This window comes from Nicotiana attenuata, chromosome 3 (assembly GCF_001879085.1).
Source record: "Nicotiana attenuata strain UT chromosome 3, NIATTr2, whole genome shotgun sequence".
Lineage (NCBI taxonomy): Eukaryota > Viridiplantae > Streptophyta > Magnoliopsida > Solanales > Solanaceae > Nicotiana > Nicotiana attenuata.
The window spans coordinates 6,595,829-6,619,462 of NC_031991.1; the positions used below are offsets into that span (position 1 = coordinate 6,595,829).

The following is a 23,634-nucleotide window of genomic DNA, read 5'->3' on the forward strand; positions in this document are numbered from 1 at the left end:
TTATATTACTTCGACGCATGGCATTCCAGGAATGTTTTACTAATACCATCCCGAATAAAGATGGATCTTGACCCATACAGGTGAACGGGACTTATCTTACTTATCCTTTGACCTTCCTAGTACCACTCTCTGATAAATCCATATAGTCAACTATGCAAATCATCATAACAGTCGCGACAACCCCTATTGGTCCCTAAATGCCAGTGGTAATTTTCCCACTAGCTCAATTTACACTTTCATCCAACTCCCTATTCAAGTTAGTGGATTTGGGGACTAAGCACAATTTCAAAAATTAAGCACTTATTCCTCTGGCAATGCCTTCACGATTATCTTCCCACTAGGCTATACCTGAGCCACATTGGCATTGCCATAGAAGCTATTTGTCAAATCTACAAACATGGGGAGGAATCCAGTAGCCATATTTTCCTGCAATACCCTATAGCCTCTAACTTTCGGAATAACATTGGCATCAATACTTCATCTTTTAACTCTTCTACTAACCACTGGCTAATTATTATAAAAAATATTAATTATCAGCTCTGGCATCCCAATCTATCTTTGAAAGAATTTCTTTTGTTTGCAATTTGGAGCCTCTAGACAAATAGGAATAATAACACATTTCATAACCTGAATAATAATCTTTCATCAGACTTTGTTTTGATACGAGTTTTGGAATACAAGTTTACTGCTTCTCCCATGGCAAAAAACATCAAAAAACACTGCAGTCCTTGTCAAATGACATCTTTCGCGCCAAAATTCTTTTAAACTTAATATTGATGATGCTTTCCAAAATGATAATCCTCATGGAGGAATTGGCGGACTATTTAGAATGCACAAGGAGAATGGATAATAGGGTTCAACAAGAAAATCCTTAGTTACAACCCAACTCACATATATATAAAGGGATACATATTCTTTTGAAGAGGCATTTCGAAGATCCCATAAACTCTTGGGATATTCTTAGTCCCCCTTAGGACGCTGCACTTCTCTATAGCCTGCACCTGCTCCTCGTCCCTCTTCTTCAAATCTTCCCTCAGTGCCCGCATATCGATGCCCTCGCAAAATCGAATTCGAAGATCCCGATACTTGCTACGGCACTCAATGTATTTATTTTCCAGTTTCACGAATATCTCTTTGTGTCTTTTCTCTCTTCGGGCACTCTCAACTTCTAAATCACCGTCTGCAAACCAAAAAAAAGGTTAGAACTCAGAATGATCTAAAAAAATTGGGAAAAAGTTTGTATAACAAAAACTCACCCTAAGAGCGACGCCCGCGATGCTCCTCGACAAGGCACCATCATTTATCTCCTTAAGGGTCTTACCCTCAACGTCAGAACAGTGAGGATCGAGGGCAGGGACTACCCCTTCAATGTCCACCAAAAAGTCATGATCCATAGGGGTCGTGGTAGTCCTCGAACCCCCCTCTAACCTCAACTCGAGTTGGGTAAGCCCCTTTTCAATCATTCTCAGGTCGTCCACGTCAACATAGGAACCTGACTCGTTGCCTTCCTCAGCAATATTTTTTCCCCTATTATCGGCAGGCAAAGTAGTATCCGCGACTATCCGCGAGGTTGAAGCCTTCTCTCGCTGCAAAAGGTCAAGGCTACCAGCAGCCGCCTTTTCGGTCTCCATCCCCTCGGAATGAAGAGGCACGCCTATGTTAGCTTCAAGATTTCACGTATTGATTTTTATGATAACAAACCAACATAATTATTAATCAAATAACATTTACTTGTGGTAATCTTATTCTTGCACATGTTTATTCAAGAAAGAAGATGCTTGTAAAGATCCAAACAAATATGGGAAAAAGAATATCATATGATGAATTTATCAAGGAAGATTATTCTCAGAGATTTAATCTGCAAGCGTCATGGAAGGAATAATATTTGAAAGCCATATTTTAAATATTGAATAGTTTACTACAATATTAGAAGAAGACTCTACACAACGAAAAGTCCCCTTCCGCCAAGTCAACGGCCAGAGTGACTTTGTCACCTACATCCTCATACCTCCTCTTTCGAGGTTGAAGATCCGCGTCATTGGGAAAATGCTCATCGTCCTCATCAACGAGTGAATATTGAGGAGGGGAAGAAGTCTCAATGGTCGGAGCAGGAATGGAGGTGGAAGTGGCGATGAGTGGAACTGGAACGAAGGCAGGAGAGGTCGTAGCCGAGGCAGGGGCAGAGACTAAAGGCGTAGAGGCCCTCCTCTTCCGAAACGAGGGTGTGGGAGCTATAGACCTCCTCAAGGACTCCCTTACCGAAGCTAAAGAAAACGAGAAAGGATGAAATTAGCAAAGGCAACAGACATCAGTGAAGAAATCACGGCATCGACAGTAGGGAATATGTTACCTGCCGAGGGAAGAGATGGCCTGCATCACTGAGAGAAACTCGAATAATCGCATATCCCCACCGTATGAGGAAGAATCTATTTGACCCAATCAGTAATGTGGGTCACCATCTAGAGAGGTCGAGTAGTAGCTGCAAAAAGGGAAAAGCCGATTAACCAACCCACAATAAGGAAAACATTGAAAACAAAAAAGATATATAAACAGATACGAGAACTTACGAGTAGGGTTCCAAGCCTCAGGGAAGCCTGCGGCAGTGGATACCACGACCTCTATCCTGACAAAGAAATCGTCAAGCCAAAAATGCCGACTAGCCTTATCATCTATCCTCACCACCAAACATTTTCCCCCCACAATGGTGAAGGTTCAACAACATACCTCGGTAGAAATGAGAGGCTAAGAGATGGATCGGATGGCACACTATTATGTCAACGTCGGCCAATTCAACGAATTTCATCAACATCATGAACACCTTAAAGATATAAGGGGTGAGTTGTCCCGGGCACACGTTGTAGTAGCAACATAAATCTTCTATAAACGACGGCAAAGGAAACGAATAGCCGATAATGAATGAATATGCCTAAAGGGAACATAGGCCGGGACGATGGACCTGCACTTCGTTGTCACCTGCAGGGACCAAATCCACGTGACCAGGTAGGCCAGCCTAGCCTTGAATTTGGTTAATCGCTCAACCATCATCATAGATTTAAACCTCTTTGTCACCACTTCCAGCGCCTTGTGGAAATCGGGTTAAGCATTGGGGTATCGAGGTACGATCTCCTCCACAGTAGGAATGGTTTCCTCCTCAACGGTAGCTCCTTCGTCTTTCCCCTGGTTAGAAAAAACAAATCTAGAGGGATAGAATGATATTCCATGTGGATATCTGATGGGAGGTCGACATTGTTATGGAAAGAGATTGGGAAGCAAAGAAAATAACAGAGAGATAAAAGGGTTCTGCGAAGAAGAAAAAGAAGAAGAAGAAGAAGAAGAAGAAGAAGAAGAAGAAGAAGAAGAAGAAGAAGAAGAAGAAGAAGAAGAAGCTCTGCTTATGAAGTAGAAGGGGTGCAGAAAAGTTTTAAAATTAACGAACCACCCCTATTTATAAGACTTGGGGGAACCAGAATCGAAACGGCAGGCATGATTAGCACAAATATCGAAACGACAGAACCAATCAAGGATCACACGTGAATCGACGCAACGTATTAGGAAACGACATCATCATGACGCATGACGCCATGACGTCACTCTTTCTCTTGGACTAGATGGCTCCAACAGACTTCCCGGGGAAATTCAAATAATTCAACATGTTCGGCCCTCAGAAAGCCATGTTGCCTGATCGTTGTAACGATCACGACCTGTATAGCCAGCTCGGTAAGATTGACCACAAACGACACTACCCGCTCATCAACCTCTCCCGCAAGGACGACTTTGATAAGCGGAGGGACTAACTGCATGGGCCAAAAAATATCTTTGATATAGGCAAGCCACGTCAGCACCATGATAGCCTTCATCGGCCGCCATGTGCTATCAGTGAGGTCTCCATAAAGATCTACCCCGGTCGAGTAGCCTCGAAGCGATGAAGGGTTCGGTCGAAGAGTTAACAAAGATCAAGGTCATGAAGTCATCGTAGTTCAAAGTCGAGGTTGAGCATCTCAGACAGAGTTATAACGACTTGTTTTAAGATAAGACACAAAAGAGAATATTCTAGTAGATATTCTCTGCACCTGTACTATTAGAGTTTCTAGGAACGTTTTCCTATAAATAGAAAGAGACGCAACGATAGGACACATGAGATATTCATTTGTAAAAAATACATTGGCTTTGTAAGAGAGAATCTGGTCCTATTACAAGCATACAAAAATAACTTTTTTACTAAGATTCTGGTCTAGCATTTTCACTGGATCCAAGAATAACCTAAGTGGTCAAAGGCTTATCAATCATTCATCATTGTCAGAAAGAATATCCACAAAGCTCGTCCCTTTTCGGGTGACTCACACGTTTCTATTTGCTTAAATTTCATTTATTGTTATTTATTACTATTTAATACCATATTCTATCTTTTTGGATCATTGAATACTATTATTATTACTTACATTCATTTCCATCTGGACAAATATACAAGTTATTTGTATAGAGCCGATATCATTGTCTTTGCGATATTATTGTTAGCTAAGATTGACTCTTCTTTATTTAAATCTAATTGTTTGAAGATCTACATTTTTGGTCAAAAAACGGGGTCCGGTGACCCCTCACTATAACACATAGGCCCGCCTCTGCCTGTCATCTAGTGCTATGTGGAGGAAATTGCTTTTTAGATTGAAACTATTTCTAAAATACAAGTTCGGTGGATAATCGAAGAAAGATAGTTTCCCCGTTAGAAAAGAAGTCCACGTGAAGAAGAAAAGGAATGCACTAAAATGTTGTCTAAGTACTTCAAGTCTCGTCTAAGTCTTTACCCCAACAAACCTTGAAGTGTGGGACATTTGTAAACATGTAAAATTTTATGGATCAAGTCCATTAAGTTGGGTCACTACAAGACAAGCCCAATCCACGATTTTCAAGTCCAAAAGTCTATTGAGGATTTGAAGGCTATTCTACCTTAAATCCTAACTCTTGCCTATATAAAGGGATACATATTCTCTTGAAGAGGCATCTCAAAAATCCCATAAACTATTGGGTTATTCACAAAGAGATTAAAATATGGTCGGATACTTCTTGACACTCAAATAATTCAGGAAGATGGAGATCAAATACATCCCAGGAGGTCTGCATCATTCTACATTCGAGAAATACGTTGTTTCAGCCCTCGAATCACAGAGATAATTAGGAGAGAAGAATCAAGGGAACAAACAGAATTGTAACCACAAAACTTCATCAATTAAATTACTCATATTTTATATTTGTGATTGCATTTTCACATATGTTGAAAGTTTATTTGCAATAAAAGAGGCAGACAAATGTATCTTGTATGTGGGATGTACAAACGAAATACAAAATTGTAACGACCCGACCAAAAATTTTGAGACTTGTAGCCCCGTTCCCCCATTTGCTGTTCATTTTATGCTATGCGGTTCTAATGTGACTTGTCGAGGCAGTTGGTTTGGTTCCGGGGAGGTTTCGGAATGAGTTGAGACACTTAGTCTCAAGGTTGGAAGCTTAAGTTAAAAGGGTTGACCGGATGTTGACTTATGTATGAACGACTCCGGAATGGAGTTTTGATGGTTTCGTTAGCTCCATTAGGTGATTTTGATTTAGGAGTGTGTCCGGATAGTGATTTGGAGGTGTGTAGTTGAAAAAGGCTTGAAATGGCGAAAGTTGGAAATTTAAAAGTTTGACCGAGAGTGGACTTTGTGGTTACCGGGCACGGATTGGAGTTCCAGGATTTGGAGTAGGTCCGTGGTTTCATTTGTGACTTGTGTGCAAAATTTGGGGACAATCGGACGTGATTTGATAGGTGTTGGCATCAGATGTAGAAGTTAGAAGTTTAAAAAGTTCATTAGGCTTGAATCGACACGCAAATCGTGGTTTAGGCGTGGTTTGATGTGATTCGAAGGCTCGACTAAGTTCGTATCATATTTTAGGACTTGTTGGTATAATTGGTTGAGGTCTGGGGGGCCTCGGGTGGAGTTCAGATAGTTAGGGGATTGAATTTGGAGTGTGGATGATTGCTGAAGCTGGGAGTCTGTTGGTGCAATCGCACATGGGAAACTTTGATCGCAGGTGCGAGCTATGTTGCGCAGATACGGCCAGGAGTGAGGAAGGATGTGGTCGTAGGTGTGAAGGGTTTTCCGCAGGTGCGAGAAGGTGGTCACGCCTGCGGTTGCGCAGAAGCGGAGTATTTTCCGCAGGTGCAAGGTCTTGGGACACTACAGATGCAGTTAAGTTGTCGCAGGTGCGGAAAGCCTGGGAAGAATATTAAAGATGAGGGTTCCACGATTTTCATCATTTTGAACATTCCAAGCTCGGGATTAGGCGATTTTTGAGAGGATTTTTGAGGGGTTTCTTGAGGTAAGTCATTTGTGGTTAATTTATTCAATAATTATGCTTCCCCATTGAATTTTCCACCTAGATTGTGTGGTTTTGAGGTGTAATTTTGGGAGTTTGAGGCTAGGGATTTGGAGAGTTAAAATTGGGGATTTGGGTATCGATTTGGTATTGGATTTTGGTAAATTTGGTATGGTTGGACTCCTGGTTGAATGGGCTTACGGATTTGTGACCTTTGTTGGATTCCGAGACGTGGGCCCGGGCGTCGATTTTTTAGTTGACTTTTTGACTTTGATTCATAACTTAGTATTTTCTTATGGAATTGATTTCCTTAGCTCTTTCTTTTATCTTTCATCTTTCTTCCTTCCTTGTTTTCATCTTCTTCTTCTTGCCTTTTCTGAGCCGAGGGTCTATTAAAAACAACCTCTCTACCTGTATTAGGTAGGGGTAAGGTCTGCGTACAGACTACCCTCCCCAGACCCCACCTGCTGGGATCAAACTGGGTTTGTTGTTGTTGTTGTTTAATTGATTTCCTTAGCTCGTGTTGATTGTATGGAACTGTTTCTGGCTAGATTCAGGGCATTCGAAGACCATTTCGCGAGGCAATGGCTCGTTGGAGTAGGGATTTGCACAGCTTGAGGTAAGTAACACTTCTAAATTTGGTTCTGAGGGTATAAATCCTGAATTTCGTATATGATTGGTATGGAGGTGACGCACATGCTAGGTGACGGGCGTGTGGGCATGCACCATAGAAATTGTGACTTAATTATTTCCGTGGAGTTGCATAATCAAATAATCATGTCAATACCCACATCTCCTCCACGTGTTAGAGAAATTGAGTTGAGACTCATGTTAAATCATGCTTAGGCCACGTGCCGATATTTTTGGGACCCATAGAGGTCGTATTACTGTTGAATTCTTGTTTAAATTTACATTTGTGAACTCAGTCACATCTATCATTTGCATATCATATCTCAGTCTCTATTTCCATCCATTACAGCATATCATCATGACGGGCTGAATTTTCATGACATTGTGAGCCCGAGAGACTGGAGAGATTAATGATTGAATGAGGTTGAGGGCCTGATTGTGAGTGATAATTAAGGGATCGGGCTGCACGCCGCAACATGTTTTTATTTATTTATGCCTGGATATGGCTTATTATAGCGCTTGCGATGAAGAAGCCCCTCCGGAGTCTGCACCCCCACAGTAAGCGCAGTTGATATTATATTGGGATGGAGTTCCCTGAGCATGGAATTGCCCTATATATATTCACATTTGGGATGGATTTCCCTGGGCATAGAGTTACCCTATACATTTATATTTGGGATGGAGTTCCCTGGGCTGGATTGGCCCTATAAAGTACTGAGTGACTGACTGTAGTCACTGTTTACATTGAGGGATGGATCTTCCCTGGGCTAGACCTGCCTCGTACAGTACTGAGTGATTGAGTACTCTGAGAGTGTGAGTACACGAGGATTCCATTGTAGTGTACCACATACAACATGTATAGTGGCATGTAGATATAGAAACGTTATATCCCTCATATCATTCAGAGTTGATCTATTTTACTTGTATTGAGTTTTTATCTGTTGAACTTGAAAAGGCGAAATGGCTCCTGGCCACTTAAACTTGCATCAGTTTGTAAAGCCGGTATATGAACTCCTGAATTTCCCATTTGAACACCTTTACTTGAAAAAATGGCTACTAATAAACACTTGCGATGGTGCGTGTTGTTCAATTGCTGCTGACATTGATTTAATTTTATATTTTATATAGCCACATCATCCACTCATTCACATTTTGTTGACACATGTATCTTCAAGATCTGAATTCGTGGGCCCTATCCTTTTCCAAAATTAATTTATAAAATTTCTATTTTTTCTTCTCTTTGCCTTCTTTTATTCTTCATCCGCCTCCTGCATCTCATCTTCCTCAATGCCACTACCTATCTTCATAGCGCCAGAACCATCGGCTCCCAGCACAACATCATCCTCCTCTTCATCATCAAGCTAACTCTCTTCATCTTCTTCTTCGTCTTCATCTTCATTCTCCTCAAACCCAACAGCTACACCAACATCATAATCAAGAGATTCATCGCCAATCATCGCGACCATCGCGCCTGAGCATGGCTTCATAAGTAGCCCTAGTTTCCATAGTTTTAGGCTGGTAAACTCCACCTTCTTCATCAATTGAATTAAGAACACCTTCTTCCTGAAGAAGTCGTCGTCTTTCGGACTCAAAGGCAAGTGTGTCCCATTGCCGCTCCGATAATGGAGACTGTAAACACAAGCTCCGATTTTACTTCCCATGGTTATTGGAGTTTGGTGTTGATATCTTGGAATGAGTTATGTATGCGGTTGGGGGTGTGCTAAAGTTCTGAGCTTTTTTCTTTGTTTGGGTTGTGTTCTATGTTTTGCTAGAAGTGGCTATGGTAGAATAGAAGGGGGAGGGGGAAAGGGGAGGTGGAGTTTGGTAGGGAAGACAGGGGAAATTAGAAGGGAAAGGGAAAGTTCTCTTTTTTCGTTTTCTTTTTCTTTTTTAATAAAAATAATAACTATCCACGCGCCTTTGTAGCGTGATATGCACACAATTTAGCCATGTCAGTTGCGCCGCTTCCACGTAGGCATACTCAACGGTCAAATGTGTTTATTAGTATTTATTGCATCAAGTTGGAGTGTTCAAATGGGAAAAGTGTAAGTTCATGTATCGGCTTTTAAAAGTCCTACAAGTTTAAGTGGCCAGGAAGCCATTACGCCAACTTGAAAATATGCCTACATTTCTGTACTGTCGTTTCTATATTGAATTGTACCTGCTGAGCTCGTCTCTACTTTCAGTCCAGAGGTTACATTTGTTACTTATTGAGTTGGTTGTACTCACGCTACACCTTGCACCTCGTGTGCAGATCCAGGTGCTTCCGGTCACGACGGTTGCTGATTTGTAAAGACCAGACCTTCGGAAATCATCGAGCTAGCTGCTTGGCGTCCGTAGGCCTTGACTCTCCCCCCTTATCTTTTAGTTTATTTTCCAGTGTTACTATATAGAAAGTGTACCAGATTATGTTTTATGTAGATGCTCATGTACTCAGTGACACCCCGTTTTTGGGAGAGATTATGTATTGAGTTATGATTTCCTATCATGTTTTAAGAGGTTTTCCTTTAATTAAACTGTTTTAGTATCTTTCAAAGTTTAAAGTGTTAGAATTGTTTGAGTAGTCGGCTTGCCTAGTACTATGATAGGCGCCATCACGACGGGTTAATTTTGGATCGTGACAAAAATACATACAACTAACATAATTGTATGCAAGTTCTATGTGTTTGATCAAATTATGTACAACATAAAAATATATATAAATTGTATAAAAGTTGTATGTTTTGACCGAATTTTGTATATTTCTTGTAAAAAAAATTGTAGCTACTTTTTTATAAATAAGAAACCTAATTAAAGCGGGTAAATATTGTCCTAATTTTGTATCTATAAAAAAATCCCCAAATTTAAATTATTGGAATATTATCATCTATAGAGAAGTGTCTCTCAAAATGAAAGTTGTTCATATTAACTAAAGTACTTTATATTAGCCACGGTCCAGTTATTACACCATGTTGGTGCAATTTCTGGAAAAATTCGGTATACGAGAAATCTAATCCAGTTCATTTTCTTGTTGCCACGTGGCAGAAACCCATTTACTCTCTTAAATTTCTTGGGTCCACGCCTGGCTTCTAGCCAAGAAACTATCAACAGTCTCTCTCTGTAAGAAGTCCAAGTGATTGGAGAAAAAAAAAAAAAATTATTATACAACACATTTGAAACCCTGTGGGGATGGCAGGGATTAGTTGCTATTCTCCTTCATTACTCTCTTCCCGGAGGTATGTTTCTTAGTTTCTACCTTACCAAGAAAATCTTTTTTTAGGTACCTAAAAACAAACTACGGAAAATGAATAATTGAGTTTTTTGCATTCTTATATTTCAATAACTCCCTCTTGTGTTTTTGTTTGGGTGCACGAAGCCTATCCTAGTGAGGAACTGTAGAAGATTTTACGGAAAAGGCTAAATATACCCCTGTACTACTAGAAAAGGTTTAAATATACTTTTTGTTATACTTTGAGTTTATATATAACCTTGTCGTTATACTACTGGTTCAAATATATCTCTTTTCTGATAAGTTTGTCCAAAGTGAACATCACGTGGCACTGGCATTTGATGAGGGCAAGCCACATGGCTTGCCACCTCAGCGCCCTAACCCATTTTACCTCACTTTTTTTTTTCACCACTAAAATTTTCTTCCCTTCCACCGCTATCGCCACCATTACCGCTACCATAAAAAATATTGTATCTCAAATTTTAATCTTTTATATATGGATTAGGGGAGCTGAGATGGCATGCCAAGTGGCCTCCACCTCATCAAATATCAGTGCCACATAGGATTGGATGTTCACCTTGGACAAATTTAACAGAAGAAGGTATATTTGAACCAATAGTATTACGTCAGGGGTATATTTAGACCCAAAGTATAACGGAGGGTATATTTAAACCTTTTCTCATAGCACAGGGGCATATTTGGTCCTTTGCCGAAGATTTTATTTGCTTACATGAGTTGAAATTATGTAAGCTTAGACCCGTTTCTCCATAAAAATTATTTCATTTTTTCATTTTTTTTTCAAATATGTGTTCGTGAAATTTTGCCAGTTTTTCGAAAATTACTTTTTCAAAATTTTTAGAAAAACTTTTTTACCCACTCACAAAATTGCAACATTTTTCAAGTGAAATGCATGTCCAAACATAATTTCAAATTTCAAATACCATTTTTCAACTTAAGTCCAAATACTACTTTATTCAAAAATTACAATTCTTATGTCCAAAGGCCTACATTAATCTTAATGGTTCAATTGTCACTGTTTCTTGATTAGTTGAATGCAGGAACATATTTATGTGATTTATACAAAACACTTGCTCAAAATGCATGTTATTTTAGGTGGAGTCTCTAACAATTTGATCCTTCTATTTTTGTATTACCTTTAGAATTTTAAGTGAATGCTTTATTATGTCTACCTACAGAGTTGAACATCTTTTTCTACTTTGTTTCTGTTGTAGTTTATAGACATCTGATAGCATGGTATGATGTAATTGTAGATGTCATTTTGCACCGTCTTCATTATGCGTCATGAAAATTTTAGGAGCTCGACTAAGTGATGTGATGTGTATTTCAGCAACTTGGGATCATCTTTGTTGGTTGTCAAATATCGAGGAGGGATTGTGACAGGGAAACCTCTTAGGAGGAGTGCTTTCGAGATTAAAGCAGAAGTTGAGTTTGTGAATGCTGATGAGGCGAAGAAACTTGTAGCTGTCGAGGGATATGCAGTTCTAGATGTGCGCGACAAAACTCAATTCGAGAGAGCTCATATCAAAAACTGTTATCATGTACCACTCTTTATTGAGAACACAGATAATGACTTAGGTATATCATTTCTCCTTTATCTTAGTTGTTTTTTGTTACAACGTCCCACGTTGATTGAGAGAACAGACTATTGTCTCCGTATATGTTCTTGAATAATTCTCACCTCACGATAAAACTTTTAAGACTGAGTTTTGCTCAATATCCATTTTCATGTTATTGGAGTCGGAGCCATTCATATTATTGGTTTATCCGACGTTACATTATTCACACTCCAAATGTCCAGCTCTACGCGTGCAGGGGAAGGGGGTGCTGCATTGGTGTTCTGTTCATAATTTGATTAGTGCCTTTTATTTTCTGCAGGTACTATAGTCAAGAGACAGCTGCACAACAATTTTTCTGGTTTATTTTATGGATTGCCATTTACTAAGCCCAATCCTGAGTTTGTGCAATCTGTTAAAAGCCAATTTTCTCCCGAAAGCAAGCTGCTACTTGTCTGTCAAGAGGGTCTTAGGTAAGTTAGTTATTTGCCAATTGAATTTAGCTTCCATGTCAAGTGAAACCAATGTGGAATCATGAAAATGAAATGCCTAGCCTGATCTCCATTTGGATCCTCGCGCAAAAAACATGTAAATAGAACAGTAAGCACTGTTCTACAGGATTTGATAACATTGCTAATACAAGTTGAAGTGTACTATAAGTTCTGCAAATGTGAGTAAACAAAAGTTCGCGTATGAAGGAAAGCAAATTTAGTGTTCTTGATTTTGTGCATGAGAAAGTAGGGGTGAGTCTACTGAGTACAATTGATTCTTGATTTCCTAAGAGGCAAGAATCCTTGGTGAAATTAAGTGGTGAATTTTCTTAACACTGAAGATTCATGCTCTTACACTTGGTCTTAACTTAAGATCTGAGTCCCTTTGGGTACATCCAACAAAATTGGAATAATATATATAGACAAGATCGCAGCTCCTGCATAAGGATGACAGGAGCATATCGAGAAATGATCCAAACTTAAGATCTGAATGCTTAGTTAGCACTATATAATCTTACCTTATCATGGAGACATGAATCTAGCGAAGGTACATTTTTTAATATCGAGATCCTTAGTGAATACCCAGAAGGAGAAATCGATCATTATTTTTCTTACAAGTATCCTTGAAATTCGGACAGATTCTTGTTATGTGCCATCTGAGATCTAAAAGAGTTGCCTGGTCTATGATCTTTTGCCTCCTTTATGTTTCATGCGCATCTATGTATCTTCACACTATTGATGGATGGTAAACTTACGTATTCAAAATTTCTTGTGGCTAATCGTTGTGTTTCTTGAAATCCTTTAAGGTCTGCAGCTGCAGCCCAGAGATTAGACGAAGCAGGTTATGACAACATCGCATGCATAACATCAGGCCTTCAAACTGTAAAACCTGGTAAAACACTAAAACACGAATTTAACATTTCAACTTGAATCTCGTCTTTCTGAATTAGCTGAAAACTGAATATAATTTCCTGTATCTAGGAACATTTGATTCTGTTGGTTCCAAAGAACTGCAAGATGCTGGCAAAGCCGGTTTGGTTACCATACAGGGCAAGATTTCAGCTGTTCTAGGAACTGTGCTTATCTGTAAGTTCTATATTGATACATCTTGTATGCATTCTCTTAGAGTTTAACTTTTGTGCACTCATAGTGCATACGTTTTTTACACAATCCGGTTAAATTTACCTTTAAATACCGTTAACTCTTCACAGTAAGATCGATATGGTAACTTGAAAAATAAAATACTAACTTCTTGTAGAGTTGTAGTCAGTTTAGATTGCTTTGAAATTGGAAAAATTATTTATACTGTCAACGTATATAACTTAAATCCATTCTCTTAATTATCTCCTAGTGCATAATGAGTTGGCATTCCATTTTTTCCATTTGTTCATTTAATTAATCTTTTGTTGTTTAATGTGTGATATTTCAGGTGCATTGCTATTTATAACTCTTTTCCCCGATCAAGCAGAACAGATTCTTGCATTGGTTCCTTCAAGCTAATACTTAAACAACTCCAACTTTCTTTTTTTTGGTGTTGATGGAATTTGGATTTTCAAGAAAAGTAGAGTGTGCTCATTTGTGTAGAGAAAACTAGTTGATATTGAAATACCAGTAGTCATCGAGCTTTTGTACATTTCTCATTTGACAAATATCTGATTGGTAAACGGCAAACTGCTTTTTCTTATTTAACAACTAAGAGCTATTTCTTTTAGTTTTTCGTTTTTCCTCTAATATTTTAATTTGAATTTTCCAGCCTGAGAATATAGATAAATATGATCTACCAAAGGAGAAAAAGAAAAAAATAAAATAAAAGGAACAAAAGGGTTTTGTGCAAGTTGGTATTAAGTTGGAAGGAAGATAGAATGTGCTACCAATGATTTTAGGATCTTTATACAACGGAAAAAGGTCAAAACTACGCTCGAACTATAGGCTTAGGGTCAATATATCCTCTGTTCATTATTGCGCTAAAATTGCCTCTGACGTTTTCTTTTCGACTCAAGTCTATCCTTTTGACTAACAGCCATTTCCCAAAAAAAAGATTTATTTAATAATGACGTGGCAACTTCTCCTTCGTCGAATTTAAAACACTAGTCCCCGTTAAAAAGACCTACTCATATGTACCCATCTTCGGACTAACCCGCCACAAACTGCACTAACCTAATCTGAAGTGCCTAAATTTTTATTACCAAATCAAAAACAAAAAAAAATCAGAAAATTAAAAAATAGTATCATTGTTTGATAAAATACACTTGAGTTCATGCTTTGTTTCTCAATTTTCGAATTTCATTGGTATGAGCATTTGAAAATGCAACTGAGTTCATTGGCGGAATTGTGAATCGATGATCCCTTGATGAATTGAAGATTTTAGTGCTTAAAACTTTCCTTGATGATTCTATTGATTGGGATCTTGGGTCAAATTCGTGGCTTGAATTGTCAAAGTTGTTGGAAGATTTTGGTACTCAAAGTCGAAATTATTACTTGGAATCTGCTGATTGTTATTATTTGAAGCTAAAGTCAAGTTTATCTACTGTCTTGGTTTCCCTCTTTGTCTCCTTTCATTTTAATTCGTTGATTTTCTTCTTCTTTTTTTTTTCTGTGTTTAATTTAATTTTTCTCCAAATCTCTTCATCATCATACAACTTTATTCCTACATAGTTAAAATATAATATAAAACATAAGTAGTATAACTAATACTCAAAAGATGATTAAAAGTACTCAAACGTGACGCAATAATGATTAAATCCAATATTTTCAAGCTTTTCCAACAACACCCACTTGATTTACACTTACTTTTTAGATTCAAATCCAAGATCCATTCTCCAAGCTTGCAACAATGGTGATTTTAGAGGTGGATTCATGATTTAAAATGTATGAGTTTAGAATTTAGTCTTTTTGAGTAGCTAAGTTTTAAATTAATAATTTTTTCATATAAATTGAATTTCTTAAGATATAGAGTTTAGACCAAAGCTAATGAGTTCACCAAGCCCGTAGTCGAAACTTTACCCCTGCTCTTGTACCTCTTTTAAATTCCCCAATATAAGTAGTTTCTTCCTACTACAAATATCAACTTATCACTATTTTGAATGAATATTTTATTACACCCAAAAGACATAAAATAAAAAATCAAGGAGCAAATAACTATTGTAACTTAATGAAGCCAATTATTTATGGTTTTTAAGGTTTTTAAATGGTGTGCGTATTTTGACTTTGAATATGTATTTGGGGATATTGGACAATACTATCGTGGTGGTTAAGGAGAAAGAAAGAAGAACAGTTTTGTCTGAAATTTGCCTACCTTGACTACCATAATAATAAATAAATAATTTAGAAACTGGCTCTAGGTTAATTGAGAGCATCCAAATTGGCTACCCCATGAAAGTTGGGATCTTTACACAAATAGCTGGTCATATTCATTGTTTACTTTTATTAGCCATCTACCTAGTCTATACATTAATTATATATAATTATATATATATAATACATAAATTATGCTTATATTATAGAGTTTTGACACAGTTACCCACAAAAATAAAACTATTTACCCTTGTCTACCCATTTGTTTTCTTACCCATAAACTAATTACATTTCCTACCCATAGTAGATTTTGTGGGGAATTTTTTCTTTATTCTCCAATTCTTTTTTATTTCTATGCTTCTTTTCTTTTCTTTTTTTCTTTTTTTTTCTTTTCTCCTTTTTTTTTCTCGTTTTCTTCTCTTTTTTTCTTTTTTCCTTTTCTAATTTCATTTAACTTCCTTTTTTTATATTCTTTTTCTCTTCATAATCTAATTTCATTTACTGTTTTCACTATTTTTTATTATTCTTTTTTTAAATATTATTACCAAAGAAAAATCAAGTTGTCTACCAATTAAATGTAGCTAATACAACCAAAATAATATTAACTAACATATGATACCAGTATAGTATATTGCTATACCAATAGGGTATACGATTGTACGCAAAGAGTTAAAAAAAATTTAGTTCAATTATTAAAATGAAATAATATCAGTTGTCAATAAAAAAATTTTAAAAATTCTAAAAGGATCTAATTGTAAGAGTATACCGTTACATCATATAGCATACTATAATTTTTTTTTTTTTTTGCATTTTTCAATTTGCCCCTCACGCTGGGTAAAAGCTTAAAACAAATTAAAAGGGAAAAAGCAAGTGAATTTACGGGAATAAGTATACTATTATAGTATATTGTATACTATTACAGCATATTGCTACAATATCTTGCATATTATTACAGTATACCATAACAATATATTGTATACTATAATAGTATACTGTTGCAGTATAACTATATACTCCTATAGTATATTAGTATACTGTAGTGGTATACTGTTTTGTAAACTATAATAGTATAGTGTTGCAGTATAGCTATATACTCCTACAACATATTGTATACCGTAGCGGTATATTGTAGCTGTGTTCTTCGATTTTCAACTGAAAATTTCGATCCCAATCACCTCAATCAGCTCCAAACGCTATCAAAATTCAGTAAGAACTTCCAGAAGGTACTATAAGCAATATTTAGCAGCACCCACTTTGAATCAAACAAGAAATCTTCAAAAATAAAATTGAGCTTCAAGCCCAACAATAGTGGATATTCAAATACACAAAAATCTAGATCTAGGAAACCAGAAAAACTCAAACTTTCTCTTCTAGCTAAGGATTCTTTCACCCCCTCTCTCCATTTCCTGCTCGCAACGCTCGTACTACAAACAAATAGCCAGAAAATGACAAAATAAACACAACACGAAACAGAAACAAAGGGATAGATTCGGAAGAAAAAGTAGAGGAAAAAGAATTAAGTAAATTAACTGAGCTTAATCCTTGAAACAAGTAAGCAGAGAGAAAATCGCAGAAATAACAAAGGGCTTCAAAATTCACACACACATAGAGAAAAATTCAAGAAGAAGAAAGAAGGAGCGAAGTTATGTGAGCTTTGGAACAGAAAAATAATAAAAATCTAACAAGTAGGAGAGAGAAAGAAGAAGATGAAAATAAAGTCTGGTATCTTTTCGTCATGTCATTCACACTTTGAATCAAATGGGAAGACAAATAGTTGTGGGTTGGGTAAATAGTCTTGATTGCATAGGTGAGAAAAGTAAATAGTTTAGGTTTGGGTATTTAAGGGTAAATAGTTTGGGCTTAATAGGTATAAAGTGATATTTTCTCTATATTATACCTCCACCGGCTATTTTTAGTTTAAGCGGTTGGGTGGCTATACGGGTTAACTCTTCGTGAAAAGTTTCAGTCAACGCACAAAACTGCAGGGCCCAAAACGGCCTTTTCCGTTGGGCTTTGTTTAGGCCCATGATTATTACCCAACCCATTACCTTCACTGCAGCTTAGAGTTGACAACTCCATATACTCCATGGCGCACGTTAGAATATAGGGACCCATTTCTTTGCTACCACTGTGAAACTCCGGCAAAAAATCAAGCAGTGAAGATTTTCCGGCGAAATGCAGAACCAAGACGATATTCGTAATCTTCCAATCGACATAGCATTCGCTCGCCTCGGAGGTAAAAAAATCAACTAACAAATAAATAAAATTCTAAATTGCTTATTTATTTTTCTTCTGTCAATCATTTTTCTGATGAATTTGATTATCGGATTGAAGAGTGGTTGGCTGATCGGAAGAGAATTCCGGCGGATTGGCGGAAGCGACTTGCGGCCGTGAGAGCTAAGATTACGTCGTCGTTTGCTTCGCTGCCTAAAGACATTGATCCCTACTTTCACACTCTTGATGTAGAAGGTTTTTTTTACTTCTTTTTCTTTTGTGGTTTCTTTTTTTTATTTTAGCTGTAAAAATTCTTCTTTTTCCCATAAATCTTATGCTGTAACAATTCAGGCTTGTAAGAATTTATGCTTTTAAGCCCTAGAATTTGATAATAATCAAGTGTGCTCAGCTCGTGACCTAGTTGCTGCCTTGCTGGTACCTCGAAATAGTACTCTCCCTCCAATTTATGTGATAATTTTTCCTTTTTAATCCGTCCCAAAAAGAAATGTCTCATATAGACTACAAGTTTCAGAAGTTTTTCTTTCTTTCTTAAACTCCAAACACCCTTACATAAATTGGGACGGAGGGAGTATCAGTTAGTGTTGATTTTGTGTTATCAGTGTACTGCCATACTAAGTTGTAAACTGGCTGAACCATTTTAGAATTAGAGGTTAAAACCAAGAATTTTTTTTGTTTGACCTTTTGTATAATATTAATAAGAACAGGCTATGTTGGCTCCTTTTCTTCTGTTTTTGAAGAAGAAGAAGAAGCAGGCTATATTAGTTCTTTGAGAAACTGAAAATACAACTGGAGGTGAAAGTGTATTTGCTAATTATTTTGTTAAGAACTGTAAAAAGTGCTAACAATTAAAGGACAGCCCGGTGCACAAAGCATCCCGCGTTCACGCAGGATCCTGGGAATGGCCGCACCCCTAGGGATGTGATGTAAACAGCCTACCCTAATCCAAGCATCGGTGGTTGCTTCTGCGGCTCGAACCTGTGACCTATAGGTCACACGGAGACAACTTTACCATTGCTTCAAGGTTCTCCTTCGAAAATGCTAACAATTATAGAAAAAAGAAAGAAAAAAAAGAGGAACTGAAAAAATGTTACTTACAATTTTGGATAGGCATACATCTTTCTGTTAGTTAAGAACCGATAATCTTTTCTTATATTCTTTTTTGTTGTTAAAACCAGGTAGAGGATGATATTTGAAGTATGTGTGCCATTCACTTTCTGATCTTTTATGCTCCTTTCATGGGCCTAACGGCTTGTTTGGATGGTTGTTACGTATTGTTTTGTAATTTATTGTATCCTATTGTATTATATTATACTGTATTGTTTTAATGAATACAACGTTTGAATAAATTTTATTGTTTGTCATTATTTCATGATATCATGCACCAACAAATATAAAGAAAAAACTTGCAATATTACAAGAAAAAGTAGGGTACGAGTCAGAATCATATTATATTAAATTGTATTGTTTGTCATTATTTCATGATATCATGCACCAACAAATATAAAGAAAAAACTTGCAATTTTACAAGAAAAAGTAGGGTGCGAGTCAGAATTATTATAAAAAAAGGTGGGGTAAAGGATAAAAAGAATTATTTAATAATAAGGAAGGGCAAGATGAGAGGATAAACAAGGTAATGGTGTGAGCACACCAAATCGGTCGTTACGTAAAGTGACACTTTTAATCATTACATGATACGATGAAAACCATCCAAACAAGGTGTAACTACTAACTAGTATAATTCAAAATTGGTATAATTTGATGGAAATTTCACTTGTCAGAGGAAAAAAAAACCAACAACAAAAATTGGTGGAAATTTCAGCTGCTGGCATACTATTAGGTGACATTTTGGTTGCATCAATTCTCTGTGGTTCCGATGAAGATATTTTGTACACTCCACTTTTGCTCAGCGCGAAAGTATATTGATTGAACATTAATTTTCAGGGATCGGTTATTTGGAAGCCAAAAAAATATATGAGATTCTTCTGAAGTCAACTCCAGAAAGCCGTAATATTTTTGGTCGGCTTTCAGGTGATGCTGTAAGACCTACTCTCTCTCTCTCTCTCTCTCACGAGATGTATATGTTTGTTTGTTTCCAATATAACTTGATCTTGTTTTGACTCTTGTCAGGGTGTTTGGGAAGCAATAGTGCGTGCCTATGAGAAGGAACACATTTTCCTTGGTGAAGCTGCTCAGACTATGGTCCAAAATGTTAACTATGAGATGTAAATTTGCTAACTTTATCACACTACTAGCAAAACAAATTAAGCTATGATTTGACTGTAGTAATTTTCTATCAAGATGTCTAAGAGCCCTATGATTATTTTGTAGCCCCTATCATAAGAAGCAGATTCAGAAGACACAGCAGCAACTAGCTGAATTGGAGCGCAAAGAAACTGATATAAAAAGAAATGCAGCTGTTTCGGCGTCTAAATATGTAGAGGCTTGTCAGGAGCTGGGCCTGCAGGTTTTAGCTTGCTTGACTCTGTTACCATTGGATTAGCCTTTTTATTCATTTTTCTTTCCATTTATAATATACTTTTCTCTTCTATTCAGGGAATAAATGTGAGGTCAGAACTTTTAGAAACTGCCACTAAATCTCTTCCAACCACATTTAGCAGAATCTTGGAAGTACTTAATGGTGATTCTGTCTCACGGGCTACTGAGTTTTACTCAGATTTTGTCAAAGATGCTCATACAGAAAAGGATGTAGGCGACGAACTTTGTGACTTTCTTTCCCTATATCTGTTGTTAGTGTAGCATCAGTGTTTGGTGTAGCATGGATTACTTAAGTTGTTTGTTCTGGTTGCAGAAAACCGCTGCTGTTGTGTTACTAAATCTGAGGAGTGTTCGTGAAAGGCCCCCTTCGACTGATGTTGCCATAAGCTCTGAAGTATTGGAGGTTATGAAAGCTCAAGGAGGATATAATGACTTAGGTCAAATGACTGTAGAAACTGATATTGCAGTTGATGGGATTGACTGGGATATTACTTTAGATAGCTCTCAAATTGATTGGGACATTGGCACTGTGGAAGAAACAGAAGAAAATGGAAATGGTTTGGGTCCCTATGAGATTGTTAATGCAAGCGATATTTTGCCATCTCCTCGTAATGACAGTGTAGAATCTCATCAGACCGCAAATGAAGAAGGATTCTCAGCTCCTGAGGTCTCTGCATCAGAAATATCTTGGGATATAAGTGTTGACAATCCTCAAGTTGATGTGATTGAAGAAGACAGTTCACAAAATAATGCTGCGGAACTACGTTCTCTTCAAAACAATTTAACTGCAGAGAGGAGTCCTCTACTAGAGACAGAGTACAGGAATAAGATACTTGATGACTTATTTGAGGTCTGTATGAATGGCGTTATCCTCTTTTATTTGATTAATATCTTTAGACATTATTTCTTTGTTCGGCACTAGTTTATCAACTTTTGTGCTGGAAATAGGCTCTATTATTGAGGCCGCTTGATTAGGTTGTCGTCAATTTGGACTTTCAATGTCTTCGTTGAGTCGTTTTGCCTGGTGGGTTTGACAGTTTCTGACATCTATTGTTTGATGCTTGGCCATCAGGTGAAAGCATTCTTGAATCAACGGTTGATTGAGCTAAGGAACGAAGAAACTACGTCTTTACAACATCAAGTCCAAGCAGTTGCTCCGCTTGTTCTGCAGCAGTACTCTTCTGATATAATTCAGACAATGCTATCTGACATTTCCTCAGCCATTTCATTGCTTACAAATAGGAAAACAAGGGACATGATCATGATCCTCAACTCCAAAAGGTACTGATTAGTTATGGATTCCATGAAATTTGTTTTCTGTTGCAAGTTGAATAGTATATTTTCTTCCTTTTTCAGATCTTTATGACATGCAAAGTTCTTGAATCTGCATGCCCCCAATCTATCTTTTGTTTTAAACTGCAAAGTATACATAAACTTTATAAGTTTAGTAATCTTATAAAAAAACATTAACTTTATAAGTTTAGTAATCTATTCACTCTTGAAGTTTATGGCATTCAACTTTTGATGGAGTAATAGCTCACTTCTGTTGTCATCATGATGAGATGGTTGCCAGACACTAATACTAGATCATTATTCTATGAAGTTTGTGGACTGCAGACTTAACTATTTTTGTTAAAATTGCATGCTGACTGCTGTATTAATTCCAGATTTTTGGATCGGTTGGTCAACACTTTGGAGGAGAAAAAGCGTCAGGAAGCCAAGTTAAAGGACGGATTAACGGACTTGTCTACTAGGCGTATGGAACTTCAGAATTCGATGTCTTCATCTTGGCCAAAACAAGTGAGTTTCTTATTTTATTTCCCTTCCAGTTTTGTGTAATGTGATTTGCAGTAATTGCAAAAATGTGTAGCTACTTTGAGTTTAGAGTAAGATTAGCTACTTTGAGTTTAAAGTATTTGTTATGTTCTCATAATTTCATTATTTTGGATAAAGTAATAATTTTATTAAAAGTGTGGCCATAAAAATGCCCGTATACAAGAAGTATACCAAAAAGTAGAAAACATTCTCATAATTTCATAACATGCTTTCTCGGATTTTCAAATGTTTCCGATCCCTGACAAGGGGCCAAGTAAATTATGGAACCTTGTGTACATACAGTGTCTTTTAGACTTCAACTTTTCCTGTGCTTTTGTTGTCAAGCACAGTAATTCTTACAGATCTTCTGAACTTCACAATGCTGTAAGTTTATACTAGATATGTATATTGGCTTTGCAATACATTTTTCCGAATAGTTATCCCTCTCCCCAAAAAGAAAAAGAGCACCACTATCAGTGCCTTTTGAAATAACCTCGATAATATCTATTCATATCTCCTAAAGGAAATAAAAATGTGGTGAAGTAAAGCATAGCAGAAGTCCCCTGCCCGCTCTTTCTCTCTTGCATTGGTAATTTTTTTCTTGAAATTTGGTTTTTTTCTTATGCAGGAAGCAGCTATTGCGAAGACCAGGGAACTGAAGAAACTTTGTGAGAGTACACTTTCATCCATGTTTGACGGACGGCCTGTCAACATCATAGGAGAGATTAATACATTGTTAATTAGTAGCTAGTGTTAGAAGGCTAGAGCAACTCTTATACATCATGTAACTCTAATTGTTGTTGATACTGTAGAAGTTAGAAATACACACAGTTGAACCTGACTTTCGCAAACCACAGGGTATTTTGGTTTGAGACTGCTTCACATCCCCTCTTCCCCGAATGAGAAGACATAAAAAATCAACTTCGTTGTGCTCCCATGGAATGCCATTGTGCTAATTATCCTAATTCTATTCATGCCCAAACTTCTATTTCATAAGCGTGGAATGTTATCCTAGCAACTGATATTAGTTTTGTGTTGTCAAAGGTTCGGTTGAGGTTTGTTCAAGGCCTAAAGCTAGGTGCCTAATAGGCTGAGCGCTTCTTCTTTGCTTAATCAATGCTTCAATGCACGCACCAAGGCGCTAAGACGCACGCCTCATCGTCGCTTATTGTTTTGTTTTGAAGAGAACGACAGCAAGCAAACAATATTTCATCTAATTATAGTATTTCAATTTATCAGTTAAGATAACTGTCGTCTGGGTTTATAGTTTATCATAACTGAACTACATAACTGTTTCTTTTCCTTTTGCTTTAATTGCGTCTTTCTTTGTTTGTGCTTTGCACTTAAATCCTCAATTAACTTCAGAATGTTTTTTCTGATTGTCTTAATGTTCTTATTTTCTTATTCATCGATCGCATTTCTATTGTTCTTAGGTATGCAACTTTTTAGTTGAAGTACCGCATTTGTCTTTATTGTCTGCGAAAGTTGAATCTGATGTAAAATGTTGGTATTTTGAAATGCTATGTGATCCCACAGGAGA

The 23,634-nt window shown here is 37.1% G+C and overlaps 2 protein-coding genes across 2 annotated transcripts; both read left to right on the forward strand.

Annotated features, from left to right (window-relative positions):
- Nucleotides 10,078-13,943, forward strand: LOC109223255 (rhodanese-like domain-containing protein 9, chloroplastic). Its single transcript, XM_019387491.1, has 6 exons — nt 10,078-10,196; nt 11,538-11,785; nt 12,086-12,236; nt 13,061-13,146; nt 13,236-13,340; nt 13,684-13,943. The coding sequence occupies exons 1-6, from the start codon at nt 10,150-10,152 to the stop codon at nt 13,752-13,754; spliced, it is 708 nt and encodes a 235-aa protein (XP_019243036.1). The 5' UTR covers nt 10,078-10,149; the 3' UTR covers nt 13,755-13,943.
- LOC109223253 (CDK5RAP3-like protein) lies at nt 17,636-23,059 on the forward strand. Its single transcript, XM_019387487.1, has 10 exons — nt 17,636-17,784; nt 17,883-18,017; nt 19,725-19,819; nt 19,911-20,005; nt 20,112-20,247; nt 20,337-20,489; nt 20,593-21,129; nt 21,352-21,560; nt 21,947-22,079; nt 22,723-23,059. The coding sequence occupies exons 1-10, from the start codon at nt 17,724-17,726 to the stop codon at nt 22,843-22,845; spliced, it is 1,677 nt and encodes a 558-aa protein (XP_019243032.1). The 5' UTR covers nt 17,636-17,723; the 3' UTR covers nt 22,846-23,059.